Source organism: Artemia sp. Qi Xiang Cuo, chromosome 12, assembly GCF_049724085.1.
Source record: "Artemia sp. Qi Xiang Cuo chromosome 12, ASM4972408v1, whole genome shotgun sequence".
Taxonomy (NCBI): domain Eukaryota; kingdom Metazoa; phylum Arthropoda; class Branchiopoda; order Anostraca; family Artemiidae; genus Artemia; species Artemia sp. Qi Xiang Cuo.
In genome coordinates this window covers 37,407,584-37,423,242 of record NC_142805.1, presented here as the reverse complement: position 1 = coordinate 37,423,242, position 15,659 = coordinate 37,407,584, and the positions used below count along the sequence as shown (strand labels likewise).

The window sequence follows — 15,659 nt, the reverse complement described above, 5'->3', positions numbered from 1 at the left end:
GATTAAATTCTTAGAATTGCGAAGAAATAACAAACCAAAACTTGTACAGGGGAAATAAACTTTAAATAGAATAACTTAGGTTTTACTTGGCAAATCCTTGATATTCACAACAAAGCTTCATTTTCTAGATTCGTTACAATATTTCAACAGAAGCAGATCTGCGTTTTCCCATAAATCCTTTCCCCATAAAGCATCTAAATCCCGTCATTTTCCTGCAAAAAACATTTCCTGCACAAGGGTAACATTCCTAATAAAAGCAGACCAGAAAAGAAAAGGAAAATTGACGCTCCAATTTTATTATTTTATCAAATACCACGGTAACATTAATTTTAATTCGTCTTTATCAAGTCAAAAGTTAGCCTGATAGTCTAAGAAGGAATTTTGGAAACATCCAGCACTATCAGAAAATAAGGTATAAATAAACCAGCACTGATTTTCAATCTCCAGCAGGAGGAGGGATCTTCACTGCAGTTTCTGAGCCAGCAGACCCGTTTGGCGGTAATGTATCATCCACCATATTAGGTCGAGAAGAGTCTAATTCTTGAGCAAAAGCTTGCATCGAGTCAAAAACACTGGTATTGTCTGCATCCATGGAAGGAATCTCTTCTTCTGGTATTGTCGCCTCTTCCATTGACGCTGAAGAACTGTGAAAGCTACTGTACGACCCTAAAATATTAGTCAACGGTTAAGGAGCGTTCTTTCAATAATACATCACCTACAATGAGAGGAGGAGGGAGTGAGATTTAGCTCTAAAATGAATCAAATCAAGTACTGCCTTAGCTGAACCGCAACATTTTTCAGGGTTTTCTGAACTAAGTTCTGACTCGGTGTGTTGGAGATATTTCGGAGTTCACTGAACAAATATTTGTCTCGCTGATTCATAGAAAATGTGAGCCAAATCTATCTGGCTACTTGCTTTATTAGCCTTTTAAGGAATTTATTTAATACAGAGGCAGATATGTGTATCAGATCAAGAAGCAGAATCAAGTATTTTGCAGTAGGCATCAAGAGATGGCTAGTTGTAGAAAAAAAGCCAAAACATATAGTCCGAGTAATTGAGAGGCAAGATTCAATTTAAATTCATTGAAAAATATCCCCAAAAACCGATAAAAGTTACTCCACATTTAATATGTAAATGAACCTCTATAATTATTATCTCAGAAGTTAATTGTAATAACATTTTACTACATTAAAATCGCATGATTAACTTTATTTAATTTAGTAAAATTGCCTGACTAAAATTATCGACCAACAAGCATTACATCAGCAAACCCAAAGAACTTAAAATAACACAGACAAAAAAAGAGGCTATTTTAAGCAATTTGCATGACTCTCTTCTTTCTATAGGATACAAGCTGCTCGGACAGGGATAATAGTGAAACTCAATTTTTCTGGTCAGGAGCAACTTATAGGATATCTAAATAATTTGGGCTTTTCCAATCTAATTTTACCGACATTTGAAGTCCAGTGATATGTGGCTTTTGTATAAATTCACAATTTTTAATTTTATGATTTTCAACTTCACTCATTAACTAGCGTCATAAAAATTGCAATGAAACTAGTACAAATGTCATCTTTTCTACAGTTACCTTACTATAAATACTTTGAGGAAGAATCCACAACCGCCATATCCTCTGAAAAAATTAAATTAATGACCAAGAAATCAAATGAACATTAAAATGGAAATACAAATGGACTGCATTCAGGGGCAATGTAAACTGAACACCTTGTTCGTACCCTATATAAGTAGGACGGTATTTAAGACCTTACATAAATAGGCTCCAAATTTCGATGAAATTATACTGAAAAACTCAAATATTGAGAAATTTCGCAAGTAGATTGCTTAAAATAGGGTAGTTTGATGCCAAACAGTCACTGGTTAGGGTCATTGATTCTATACTAAAATGAAATCGTGACATGTTTTCATACATCAAAAAAAAAAAAAAAAATTCAATTTTTTTTCCTAGCAGTTGATACTTTTCTCAATCTCTTTTAGCAGATACTATTCACATTCAATACTATTGCTTCTAGTTAATACTCTAGAAGGATCTTGTCAGCATTATATTCCTTCCGTATTTACACCTGACTACAGATTCAACTAAAAAAGAAATATTGGAATAATTTTTTTCTTTTTTATTGTTTAACTAATTTTTTATTTTCCTTTCTTCATGCCCTATTTTTCGGGTATACAGCCCATTGGTTGGAGGGTGGGGAGGGGTATGTATAAATTCATGTTTTTTGTTCTTGTAGATATATTGTTAAAAATCGAACTTGCATAGGGTGAGGTAGGAGAGAATTAACATTATGAACACCTCCAGGAGAATTTAACAAAATATAACAGAATATGGTAATTATAACATTACAAACAGTGTTTACTGTTTGGATTATTATACAGGGTTTACTGTTTGGGTTGATGGATTATTGTTTGGTTAATACACAAGATTCAAACGGTTTTGGAAAAAATCTCTAAATCCCCTTGAAGTCAGAAACATAGAAAATCCGATATTTTCTACTCTATCATAGTTCTTATGGTAAAACAAAACTACTGGCGTAACAACCAGCACATGACTGCACAAGTAGTATTATAGCCGTACTGAGATTTTATAGCCGTACTGAAATTATGTTTCTCGTCATCGCATCATAAATAGGCACAAGTCCCTCCCATAGGATGGGGAGTAAAAAATGATAAAAGTCTATTTTATGCCACTATTTTCAAATAGATATGCTATTTTTTCAACGGAATATGTCTGTAATAATTTAGTTATTGCTTTCATTTGTATAAATAAATAAATCGGAAAACTGATTTATTTTGAACAGAAGCCCCATTAGCCATGGCTACAAAAAAAAAATTTACAAAAACACTACATAAGCCTAAACTCCACAAGTAAAATAATGACATTTTATATCTTATAGCAATATAGATATAACACTTTCCATGTCCTATAAAAATCCCTCCCTATATTCTACGGCTATACAGATCCATCCCTGCCCGTTTTTATTGCCTAAACCTAATTTTCAGCGAATCTACGGTATATTAAAGAATATTTTCTTTGCTCATTTACTACCGATCTGCGATTTTTGCATATATTTCTAGTCGGTTTTGCTAGCTGACTTTTTCGTTATTTTGGTTTCCAATTTTTCTTGCCTAGTCCTTGGATTGGCTTTGCATATACGCCTACAAGGCAGTACCAAAAAAAACAATTCGAATGTTACGAGTATAATATATTATGTATAATATATATATATATATATATATATATATATATATATATATATATATATATATATATATATATATATATATATATGTATATATATATATATATATATATATAATATATATAGTATAATATATATAGTATAATATATTATGTGCAGAATAGCACAAAACGTAAACAGCATATCCATTATTTTCGATTCTGATCCAAAACATACCTGTCCAAATCGACATACACACTAAAACTCTGAACTTAGAAAACGAAGTTTTTTATTGTAAAAAAAAAAAAAATCGAGTTGTGAGAAAGTCAAACTTTAGCGTAAAGAGCGAGGCATTGAGGAGGGGACAGTCCCTTTCATATACGGAATAATTTCTGTTCGTTTTAACGTCGTTCCTTACTTTCAGTTAAAAAAACTTGTTCTTTTTGTTTAATTTTTGAACATTTTTGAATTAATGCAGGTTTTGATTTTGGATCACCGTAGATGAATAATTAAAACAAAATTTGAATATTAATTTTACTTTCATATGGTTAGATGGCTTTCTCGAAACTTGTTTAATTTTATTCACGAACGTTTTTATTAGTAATAAATATACGTAACTTAACAAATTAACTTACGTAACGAACTTCTATATTCATATATTTTTAATACGTATATTAGAGGGTTCGCCCCCTAGTCAATACCTTGCTCTTTAAGCTAAAGTTCGAATTTTGTTCCAATTCTTTAAAAATGACCTCTTAATCACAAAGGCCGTTAATTAGAATAGATAGCTTTTATAAAAGTACTAAAAAAATCTTTGGGTGAACCCAATCATATACGTAATGTTTTCTGTCGCTTTAAGTTTTGATGTTGGTCTTTACTTTCAGTTGAAAAACTTGTTTTTTTATGTAATTTCTGATCTTTTTTTTTATAATGCTGGGAAATCCGGCTCCCCCTTCAAAGCAATGTCCCTTCCCCCATGAAAACTTCCTTCATGGAAAAGATCCTCCCACATAACCCCCGACCCACACACCCCCCCACTACCAGAAAAAATCCCCCCTCAAAACGTCTGTATATTTCCCAATAGCCAATACTATATGTTAACATTGGGTAAAGTTCATAACTTTCAGCCCTCCCCCCGGGGACTTCGGGGGATTAAGTCATCCTAAAAGACATAGTTATCATATTTTCGACCATGCTGAACAAAATGGCTATTTCAAAATTTTGATCGGGTGACTTTGGGAAAAAAATAAGCGTGGGAGGGGGTCTAGTTGCCCTCCATTTTTTTATCACTTAAAAAAGGCACTAGAACTTTTAATTTCCGTTCCAATGAGCCCTCCCACGATATTCTAGGACCACTGGGTCAATAAGATCACCCCTGGGGAATAAAAAAAAAAATAAAAAAAAAAATAAATAAACACGCATTCGTGATCTCTCTTCTGGCAAAAAAGGCAAAATTCCACATTTTTGTAGATAGGAGCTTGAAAACTCTGCAGTAGGGTTCTCTGATACGCTGAATATGATGGTGTGATTTTCATTAAGGTTCTATATTTTTTAGGGGGTCTTTCCCATTTTTTTCGAAAATCAGCCAAACTTTCTCAGGCGCGTAACTTTTGATTGGTAGGACTAAACTTGATAACTTATATATTTGAAATCAGCATTAAAATCTGATTCTTTTGATGGATCTATTGGTATCAAAATTCCGTTTTCTAGAGTTTCGGTTACCACTGAGCCGGGTCGTTCCTTACTCACAGTTCGTTACCACGAACTGTTTGACTTGATCATAAAATTATGATTTCGAAAGAAATCACTCAGAAACTAAAAAAAAAGAACAACTATAAAACAGGACTTAAAAATCTCTAACAAGATTATTTTGACCCGGAACACTATCTTGGCTGAAGCTAGGGTCTAGACACCATTACAACATTCATGCCACAGTCTGGTTATAATCACACCTATGGAGGAAAGCAAAACTACTTACGAGAGTCGCCTACACTGTACAGCCGCTAAAATTAGTTCAACTTTTATTTTTACGCGAGACCATTTAAAGTCAAGATTGGGCAATGGGCTAACAGCCTCATCAAAACTACAAATTTTAAGGGTTGAAGTACCCAGCTCATTTAATTTACATAAACCTTGTCTTCAGTGACGTAAATTTAGAGGGGATGCTTGCCCCCTCCAAATATTCCTCCCCCAATAAATAAAAAAAAATCGGGATATTTTCCACTGAAAAATGCCTTTTTGGGTATTTTCAGTAAAAAGAGACAAATCACTCCCCCCATATGCAATTTAATGCATTGACGCCACTGCTTGTCTTTGGTAAGATTTTCTGTCATATGAATCATCGAGTAAGAAGGTCGTTGTAAGTAAGACCCTTACAAATGAGCTTAATGAATGATTATAGCTAATGGTTTTAATTTTCGAGACAAAAACTTACGTGCAGGCTTCAAGACAATCTCTTTAAGTATATCCGACAAGGAGATGACCCCAATTACTTTTTGCTCATCATCAACAATAACAAGGCGATGTACCTCTGCTCGAACAATTTTTTCAAGGATGGAAAACAATGTGTCATCCAAACTGCACTTGCTGACTCCTTCAAACCATGCGTTTCGATGGGCATTTGCCTTCTCTAAGGTTATATCCAAATTATTGTAGGTTTTTTCAGCTGCCAAATTCTAAAGGAAAAAATACCCGATTGATTTTAAAACCCTTGTTCACGTTTGCATTACAAATGACAATGACAGGTCGTGGACTACTTCACAAGGTAATAATAAAAATGTTTTCGTCACTTAAAAAAATGAAACAAGAAAAAACAAGAAAAAAAAAACTCCTCTCAGTGACGAGAACACTAAAAAAAAGAAGAAAAATCAAAATAAAACAAATTTTAAATTTAGATGTAACTTGTATTTTATTTGTTAATTAGCAGCTGAACTGAACACAATTCAAGTAAACATTTATTGGAATTCCGATTGGAGTAGGTCAAACTATCTTTCAAATGCCAAACATATAATTAACAGTTTTGAAACTATTTTCTATTTCGGATTTAACCGTGATCGCTCCCCTTCGTGAAACATAATGAACAAATATAACATTAAGCTGTAAAAAAAAAAAAAAAAAAAAAAAAAAAAAAAAAAAAAAAATCAAAAATTGATATATTTTTTTAATTAGCACTAAAAATTCAGCCCGGACAAGATAACGTTTCCAAGAGATATTAAAAATCGAAAGGAAACAAATAAATGGACAAATCACTATTTTCAAAGTGCAAGATTAGTAATAAAAAGAAAATAAATGAAGCGAAGAATTACCTTAAAACGCCTAAGAACATTAATTTGTTATCAATACAATTATTGATTTTTTTCGTTTATGATATTATTAAGACTTGTTTTTACTTTCTTTAAACTGGCCAGGTTTGAAATTATGACTGACAAATTCCTTGTTTTCGAACTAGATTGCTAATTTCTATTACTAAAAGAAGATATATAGTTCCATTTGTATTTCGTTTTTTGAAGGCTGGTCCCAACCTCTTTAAACTTATTCCTTTTTTTTTTATAGATTTTGACCTAGGGGCACCAATTGACTAAAATGTAGGAGAGGACGGAGGATTTGTTCTAATTTGTTATTAAGACACAAAAAAAGGTACTTTTCAAAAACTAAGGCATGAGACATTTCCCCCCCCCCTTTTTTAAATGAAAATACCAAGGAAAGATATATTTCTAAGTCAAAGGAAGTAACTCCTTTGTTTATATTTTTTCAATTTCCTGTTTCTAGTTTCTAATAAAAAAATTCCTGTTTGTAGTTTCTGACGCTGGGAGCCTAATATCTAGCCAAAATATCTAGAAATATCTAGTAGAAATATTTGGTTCTCTAGTTTTTCAGAACTTGTTTAAACTAATGCGAGCGTGTTCTTTTCTCAAATTATTCTTTTGGTGTTAGAACTTTCTATCGTTGTTAATGAATCATGTGAACATTTTGGGTTTTTACATTTGAAGAACAAAAATAGTTAAAAATATTCATTACAAGCAAAGCGATTTTTTAATACTTTTGGTACAAAGAGTAAGAGGGCATAGGAAGACAAAAACTAAATAAAAAAAACATCAATTAAGAAGAAAATCATACCGACTATTTTCATGATAATCATTCCATGATTGGAGAATTAAAGCACTTTTCCGAGCTGCTTTACCATTGTGTAAAATTTTATTATAGAGAGGATAAGACGTCATGGAAGAGATTGGAATATTATACCATTAATATAATAAGGATTATTATGTTGTATGATGTTATGTTTTATTGCGTTTTGTTTTCTGTTTGGTTTTGTACTCTGCTTGTTTTTTGTCCTAAGCAGGTTAGAAAATAAATTTTAATATTATTAATTACAGAAATTATTATTTATAATATTGTTAATTACAACAATTTATTAATTATAAATTGTTATTACAGAAAGAAAACTGCAATATTTATATAATATCAAATATTCTTTGTCCAAGGCACTTTACTATATAAAAAGGTAAATAATATGAATAAAATAAAGCTCACAATAACATCAAACTTGGCATAGATGTCCACTAGTTTCCCTTCGTCGTCTACAATGGGCAGAGCGGACACTCGTCGTTCGACAAATTTCTTTAATGCTACAATTATTGGAGTATCCTGCTGTGCCGTTTCAACATTATCGTAGGTGCCAATTTTCAATTCTCCTAATGACTTGAACATGAACATTGGCTTCGGCATACTATTTATCTACAAATAAGCATCGTTAAAGTTTCAGTAAAAAAGGAGATAGAAAAAAACACGATCGAATTTAAGTAAGTCAAAGAAGACAAAAGCGCGCTCCTCTCAGGAGATAATGATATTAAGAATAAAAATACTGGTGATTAGTTAGTATAATATCGCTAACAGTATATATTTAGCAAAAAATTAGATTGTATCCTGGAAAATTAAATGTTTAGCAAAGCCATGCTATTACTACAAGGAGATGAGATGAATCTTTTTAACCCATTTTTCGAAGAAATTATTCAGTTTTCTAATGCAATTTCTCAACATATTGAGCTCTAGGGGCAGATAGGAGCCCTACTCCTCCAGACCAATAGCTATGTTTTAAGGGGAAAGGGTTCTGATGAGTCAATATTTACATTAGTCTAATAGTTAGGAGGGATGAGAAAATTACCGTTTTAACTTTAATCTGATCGTAATATACTACAATGGGATAAATGTATGCGGGTGGCAGTGGCGTCAATCCACAGAAATTAGGAAGGGGAACAAAAATCGGGAGAGGGAGGATTTCTTGCTTTTTCAACTGGCTCAATAAAAGTACCAAACACGCTATTTTTCAAAATCAAGGAGAGAGGGGTTTATTTTTTATTTATTCAATAAAAATACCAAAAAGGCCATTTTTCAATGAAAATACAGCCAAAAGTAATTTTCAAAATCTAGGGTGATGGGAATCTTACAAGCCCTGTCCACTCTTCTCCATTTGAGACCACTGGCAAACGGCCATAAGAGGCAGGAAGGTTAAGCACCACCTCCGCTAAGATCAAAATTAAAACATGAATCGAAGCCGGAAGAATTTTTCCAATAAGGGATATAAACAGGTTCTATATAGTTTTGTTTTGATTTCGAAGAGAATGGCTGGACCTCCTCATACCCCTAAATAAAATTGGCACCTTGTCTAAAATACCGAAGTGCCATGAATAGTTTGTAATGGTGTTGACCCGGGAATGATCATTGTAAACAGTTGTCGGTTTTCAACCGATATTTGGTGATTAGCTGCCCAATTTTGTATTAGCCAAAGTTTTGCAGCCTAAAGAAAATGAGAGAACAACCGGAAATCGAACAGCACAACTCGAACAAGGAGCAAAAACGACATTTTACTTCCCAGAAGTACTTGTGGATGATCAGAAACATACGAGTAAAACTGCATGAAAGCAGAAAACTGATATTCGAGTTTCAAGTTTTCAAGTTTTCAATACATGAATACGAGTAAAACTGAGCATATGATAGAAAACTTGCAGGCTAAAAAGAAGCGAAACATAACAAACTTTTAAAATTTTTATCTGGCAAAACAAGATATATTCTTGCAAACCATTACAAAAAAAACTCAAACCTATGGACTTTAGACAGATTTGTTGTTTACCAACACTCGATGACTGTGCTTTTTATTAACCATTAAATTCTGAAAAATCTTTTTTTTAGAATCTCGTTGTGGAACTCAATAGAAAATTTCTTGAAAAAATCTGACTTCGTCACTAATGCATAGATATATATCATTTGTTGAACAGGTTTATTCGACAATAACTAGGTATTTCCCTACTAATGAGTACCAGTACACAGGATGGGAGGGTGAACAAGAGCTCGATTGCTTTCATCAAATACACTGCCTGTTATTTATAATAAATAACGTTTTTCATCTCAAAAGCAGATCCAACTATCTTCCGCCACAATTTTTGATTTATATATTGTCTTGTGTCACATTTTTTGTGTTTTTCCCCGTGATACTCCACGTATTGTACCTCTGTATAGTGTGGGTTAAAAATAAATAATAATAATAATAATAATTTTGAGAGATAAATACACAAATTCAAGTATTCCAATTGCACAAAATCTGTATTCTAACACTTTCTAGTGAAATTTCTAGCCAGGATTCTTTTCCAGTATAATTTTTGCCCAGCTGTAGAGGTACATTAGATACGAGAAATTGCCAGTCCAAGATCAAGGGAGGAGAGGGATCACACGAATCGAAGTCGACGGGAGACACCCAAGGTATATAAATGTTTTGTTATTACGAAATTAATTTTTCAATATAAAAACTCGTTTTAAGAAATAGAGATGGCATTTTACACTACTATTATTATTAAAAAAAAAAAAAAAAAAAATGAAAACTCACTAACAATAGGTATAAATTAGGCAGTAACTGACAGTAAATAACAACCAAATGGTATTTTGTAAATGAAGAAAGTCATAGATTTTAGAATAGAAAACTATTTGTCCTTGTTTTTCAAAAAAAGACAACTATAACTTCTTTTTTTCCCCCTAAATTAAGCGTAAATTTTGCTTAAAAATAATTTCATGGCAGTAATGACCCGATGTCTTGATGTCAATGCCTTTCTAATATAAAAAAAACTACTTATAGATAAGTTTTGACATAAAAGAAAACAAATATATACAAAAAATTGCTAGCTTGAGCTGCTACGAACTTAAGGAGAACATTATATCAAACTGCAAAGAAGCTTTGACGTTCTCTTAATAATTTCTTTGTTCCTCAGCCTTTTTTTTCAGTTTTATACCTTTTTTTTGTTGCAAAAACCTGGCATCGATGGCAGGAAAAAAGTTTTGAATTTCTGTATTGTATTTTTAAATCACTCTAAAGTCGAAAAGAGTAAAATTGAAGAAATACTTAATATTGCAAATAATCTAATAACACGTTTAAGAAAAATATAAAATCAAAGAAATAAAGAATGCTTACATATAGGAACAGAAATCGTAAAATTCTCTTATGTGTAACTATATACAACACATTTCCCGTGAGAGGATCAATAACAGGTAATCTGTGAATTTTATTGGAAATAAGGGTGTCTATAGCATCGTATAATGAGGCATCTGGGAAAATATAAATAAGTGGTTTGAAGTCATCCTTGAGAACGTCTAGAAAAAAGAAATTCAAAATTAAGTCTTGGAAATCAAGACAAGAAGAAATTAATCCCCTTGAAACCAAAAAAGGGAATAGTAAATGACTATTATCCCTCAAGGAAATCTAGTTAGTTAGTTGTCTGTAGTAAGTTGAATCTTTCATTATAGTAATTTTTTTTTTAAGAAATAATCCTTATTTCTCACCCCCTTCACCAGACAAAAAACAGTCCCTGACTACAAATGCTGAAGCACCAACTGGTGTTGGATCTATGATTTTGGAGGGAGAGGCAAGGGATAAATCTTTATAATACCCTTTCTTTCTTTTTTGTTCAAAAAATTGTTGGGTACAGTCTTGAGGAACTTCCTAATAAGTGAAAGTGAAAACCGCTCTACCACCGATATAACATCATAAATTCTGATAAAAATCTTTTTTCTCGTGTCCTCGCTTTTCTTATTGATTGAAATTTTGATCGAACTAATATAGTTGACTTACCATAAGACTGATAGGGAAGTAAAAAAAAAAAAAAAAAAAAAAAAAAAAAAAAAAAAAAAACGGTTCCTAGTAGCGCAATAAATGATTGATTTTATCCAATGTCTAGCACCTCTTTTGGTTTTCAAGATATTTAGGTGTTTTAATTTACAATTATAATAAAAATAAAAATAGGTTTCCTCTTAATGCTTTCAGAAATAGCTAGAAATTAAAACTTTTGACACCACATTCATTTATATATATATATATATATATATATATATATATATATATATATATATATATATATATATATATATATATATATATATATATATATAAAATACAAGCTTCCTTGGCTGCTAACAAGAGCAAAAAAAAAAAAAAAACAACCTCATTCTTAAAGTTGTTCCTCTCTCCTCTAAAATTAGTAGGCCTACCACATAGTATACCCACTTTCGAAATAAAATAAACGTTTAAAAACCATAGACAAATTAAGATGCATTGAAATATATGAACACATTATTAATTCGCAATACTGAATCTATAATCAAGACAGTTACAAATAGCAGATCTGCATTAACTTAAAAAAAAAAAAAAATTTTAAATTCAGAAAATGTATATATCCATCCAATAATGAGGACTTTATGCCATCCATTAATGAGGACATTAATTAGTAAACGACAATCATCTCATGTAATTACTCTGAATTCCCTTTTCTTTTCTACCATTGCATATTTAAATTCAAAACTTCCCATACGACACTGTTCAAAAAATGAAGGGATCTAGCTCAAAGTTTATCTGGAAAATATGTTAGAAATTAGTACAGGCAAATGGAGGTTTGACCCGAAACAAATTGCAACAGAAATGATTCTTACACCATCTTGTAGAGAAAAAAAAACTGAACGACATATCCATTTTCGCATATTCTGAGTCGACGCAAAATAACGGTTTTTTGGCTTTTAATGCGATTTTTTTTACGTTTTCCGGAAAAAAATATAATTTTAGTATCCGACCGTTTTTCTTGAAATGAAGTATGATTCTGATGCAGAATGACAAGCTGAGACAGAAAATGAAGTCCGATTGGGTGTCTGGTGCAAAACAAAAAAGTTTCACTATCATCAATATGCGTTGCGGTAATTTTTGTAAAGACAATCAATCGGCACTTGTTATTCAACAAATGATCGGTTGTTCGTAAAAATACCTGAACTAGGCACTAGTATAAGACACTTCGAAGGCTACGTAATGCAATAAAAATGAAAATCGTCACATTCATCACTCAGTGTTTTAAAGATTTCAAAGTTTATTCCCAAGATTTGACTGAGAAATCAATTAGACGAAGACCTCAAGTAATGCCAGAAAGTCGAGTAGAAAACTAGTTCCGGTCAGTGACAGTCATAACCTTTATTTAAATTCGCCATCTACCCCGAGAAAAAATTTTATTCGAAATTCCGCCATCTAACAGTCGAGTAATACTTTCCGGTGAATCTGCTAGTGTTCTGATGAATGATTAGCGCAGGTAAGAAGTCGGTTTTTATAATGGTGGTTCGGAACTGAATACTTTAAAAGTTTAAAGGATAAATTATTGTACTTTACTGCTTTGCGTCAAATTCTTTGATGTTTCATGTCAGTTGAAGTTTTTTTTTTTTTTTTGTTTTACAGCGACATCTATTGAGAAGACAATCGTCCCCTGAAATACACCTTGTACCAACAGGTGACCTCATCATCACGACAGGTTAACTTTAAAAGTAGTTGCAATAGAAGTAGTAGTAGTAAATGTTGCACTAACAGTAGCGTTAGCAGTAGTGTGCGCATATTGCCTTTTGATGAGACGATATTTCCCCTTTAAGCATTCTCTGAAAGTTCCAACTTAATACCCCAATTAATTCTTGAGCTAGGCTAGTTTGACGCTGTGCATGCACACAGCGTCTTTGGATTTAGTTCAACTTTCCCCTCAGTATTGTAAATGGAGAAGTATGATAGTAGTAGCTCAAGTAGTATTGGTAGCATGCAAATATTGTCTTTTGATCATATCCCTTATCATTCCCTGAATTTTCCCAATTAATATACTTACTTATTCCTGTGTTTCACCCTTTTGACAATCTGTGTAAACATAACGTGTTTTCATTTAGTTCAACACTTTCCTCAACATTCTCTGTAAGGCTCATTTGAATATCCCTCGTCTTCTTGGAAAGTAAATTTCAAACAAACATAGCCCTCTCAATAACGTATCCATGTGCAACAATGAAGTAATTGCCTTGCCTATAGCCGTTGTCTTGAAGACTTTGGGGACGTTGACATCCCTAGAGACATTATTACTGGACCTTTCAACAAGGCTGAACAAAAGAAATCTCTTAAAATTTCGATCAGATATGTTTTGCTTAATAACTCTTTTTTTTTTTATAGCGAGATGTCTACTCAGTTGGAGCACTGCAGAATCTGCAAAAGAAATGTCGAAGACGACTCACATTACACGATTATTACACAGAAAGGAGCTGCCGGAATTAACCAATCTAGTCAGATGCGAAGGGATACCGTTGTGGTCACTGCCGGACAGAAGGTCCATGAGTTATGCAGAAAAAATTATACACACAGACGTAACATTGACAATGACACTCAAAGGCGAAAGGATGAGTGGCTAGCTAAAATTTCCACTGCCAAGTGCGAGTTGCGGTCGAGTACTTCACAGTTCAGGTTTAACGAGTGTTGCTTGTTTTGTGGCTGCCCTGTTGACCTCTCAGCTTCACACCGGAAAGGCTCAGATGTTTTCTGCGTTCGGACCATAGACTTTGACAAAACAATTAAAGAAACATGCGAACTGAGAAATGATGACTGGGCAGTCAGTGTTTACCGAAGGATATGCACCGTCCCAGACCTTCATGCCGCTGATGCCGTGTACCATCAGCTTTGCAGCAATAACTTTCGGACAAGCCGAGGGATTCCATTCAAATACGAGAACATGAACTGTGAGCCTGAGAAAAAGAGAAGAAGGTCAGGCAGACCAGAGGACGAGGTGAAAACGGATGCTTTCATAAAAGCGATGCAGTTTCTTGAAAGGAATGACGAAGAACAGACAACAGTCAGTGATGTAGTTCAAAAGATGCGTGACGCTCTTGAAGTGGATGTTGAACCTTACAGCAATGTTTATATGAAGAAAAAGATTCTCGAGCACTTCGGTACTAGAATTCTCATCTCGACTGTCGACGGAAAGTCGAATGTAGTGACTTTCACGGATACTGCGTCATCAATCTTAAATCAGTATCATGTGGAAGCAAGATCTGCAGATCCCGAGAAGGAAAAAGCACAGTTGCTTTGCGCTGCAGCGAAACTGTTGAAAAACGACATAAAAGGCCTACAGACAAACAACGACGACTACGACGTTTTAGAAAAACTGTCAACCACTTCAGAAGCTGTGAACTTTGTACCTGACAGCCTCAGACTTTTTCTTCGGGAAATATTTGTTGGGAAGACCGTAGACCTCAAGATTGCTAGTATTGGTCATGCGATCATACAAGCAGCTAGACCACAAGCTGTAATTGCACCTCTGCAAATAGGTCTGGGTGTACAGATGCATCATCACTTTGCGTCGCGATATCTCATCGACACTCTGAACGCAATGGGATTCTGTTCGTCGTACTATGAAGTTCGGCGATTCGAAAGATGTTCAGCCATCAGCGCAGTTGAGGATCTGGATGAAATTCTCCCTGGCGGGTTTATTCACCACGTTGCCGACAACGTGGATCATGATATCTGCACTCTCGATGGCAACAATACTTTCCACGGTATGGGTATCATTGCCTCTGTGACACCAGCGTCAACTTCTGCTAGAATACGCATTCCTAGGATTAATCCCACTGCCGATGACATAAGATATGCTCAAAAGATACGCATTGTGCACCATAAATCAGACGATTCCATACTCTCGCGAATCAGATATGAAGGTCTGAGAGATTTTCAACCAGTTGTTAACTCTACCCTTGAAATCCTCTGGCATTCCTCCTGGTACCTGAAAACTCCAAGACCGGGTTGGAATGCCACGCAGCAAGCACTTATGGTTGACCCTAAATTGTATACGAAGAGTGTTTTAAGTGTGATTTACGATACTGACCACTGAAAACCAGTTCGGTTTGTAATTCACTTTCCCTAATTATTTTCTAAAAAAATGTAGATCATTCATTAATGATTACGATTTTTTTTTTCTGGTTCAGTGAACAACCTATTTGATTCTATTTTCGATCTCAGCTCGTGATTCTACGTCAGAACCACACTTTCATTCAAGAAAATCGGGCTACAACGAAAATTGTATTTTTTAGGCGAAAAAAGTCGAAAAAATACAGTTACTTTTTTTATGGTGCTTCTTACGCTAAAT

The 15,659-nt window shown here is 33.6% G+C and overlaps 1 protein-coding gene across 7 annotated transcripts in view; it reads right to left on the bottom strand.

Annotated features, from left to right (window-relative positions):
* Window positions 1-280: 280 nt before the first annotated feature.
* SNF4Agamma (SNF4/AMP-activated protein kinase gamma subunit) overlaps window positions 281-15,659 on the bottom strand; it is a 273,674-nt gene continuing 258,295 nt past the window's right edge. For all 7 annotated transcript variants that reach the window (XM_089098083.1, XM_089098084.1, XM_089098085.1 and 4 more), the window contains 4 exons: window positions 10,658-10,836; window positions 7,732-7,935; window positions 5,633-5,873; window positions 281-666 (listed from right to left, as the gene is read on the bottom strand). In XM_089098083.1, the coding sequence (XP_088954209.1) occupies window positions 437-666; window positions 5,633-5,873; window positions 7,732-7,935; window positions 10,658-10,836 (854 nt within the window). In that variant the 3' untranslated portion in view covers window positions 281-436. The remainder of the gene's footprint in view (window positions 667-5,632; window positions 5,874-7,731; window positions 7,936-10,657; window positions 10,837-15,659) is intronic.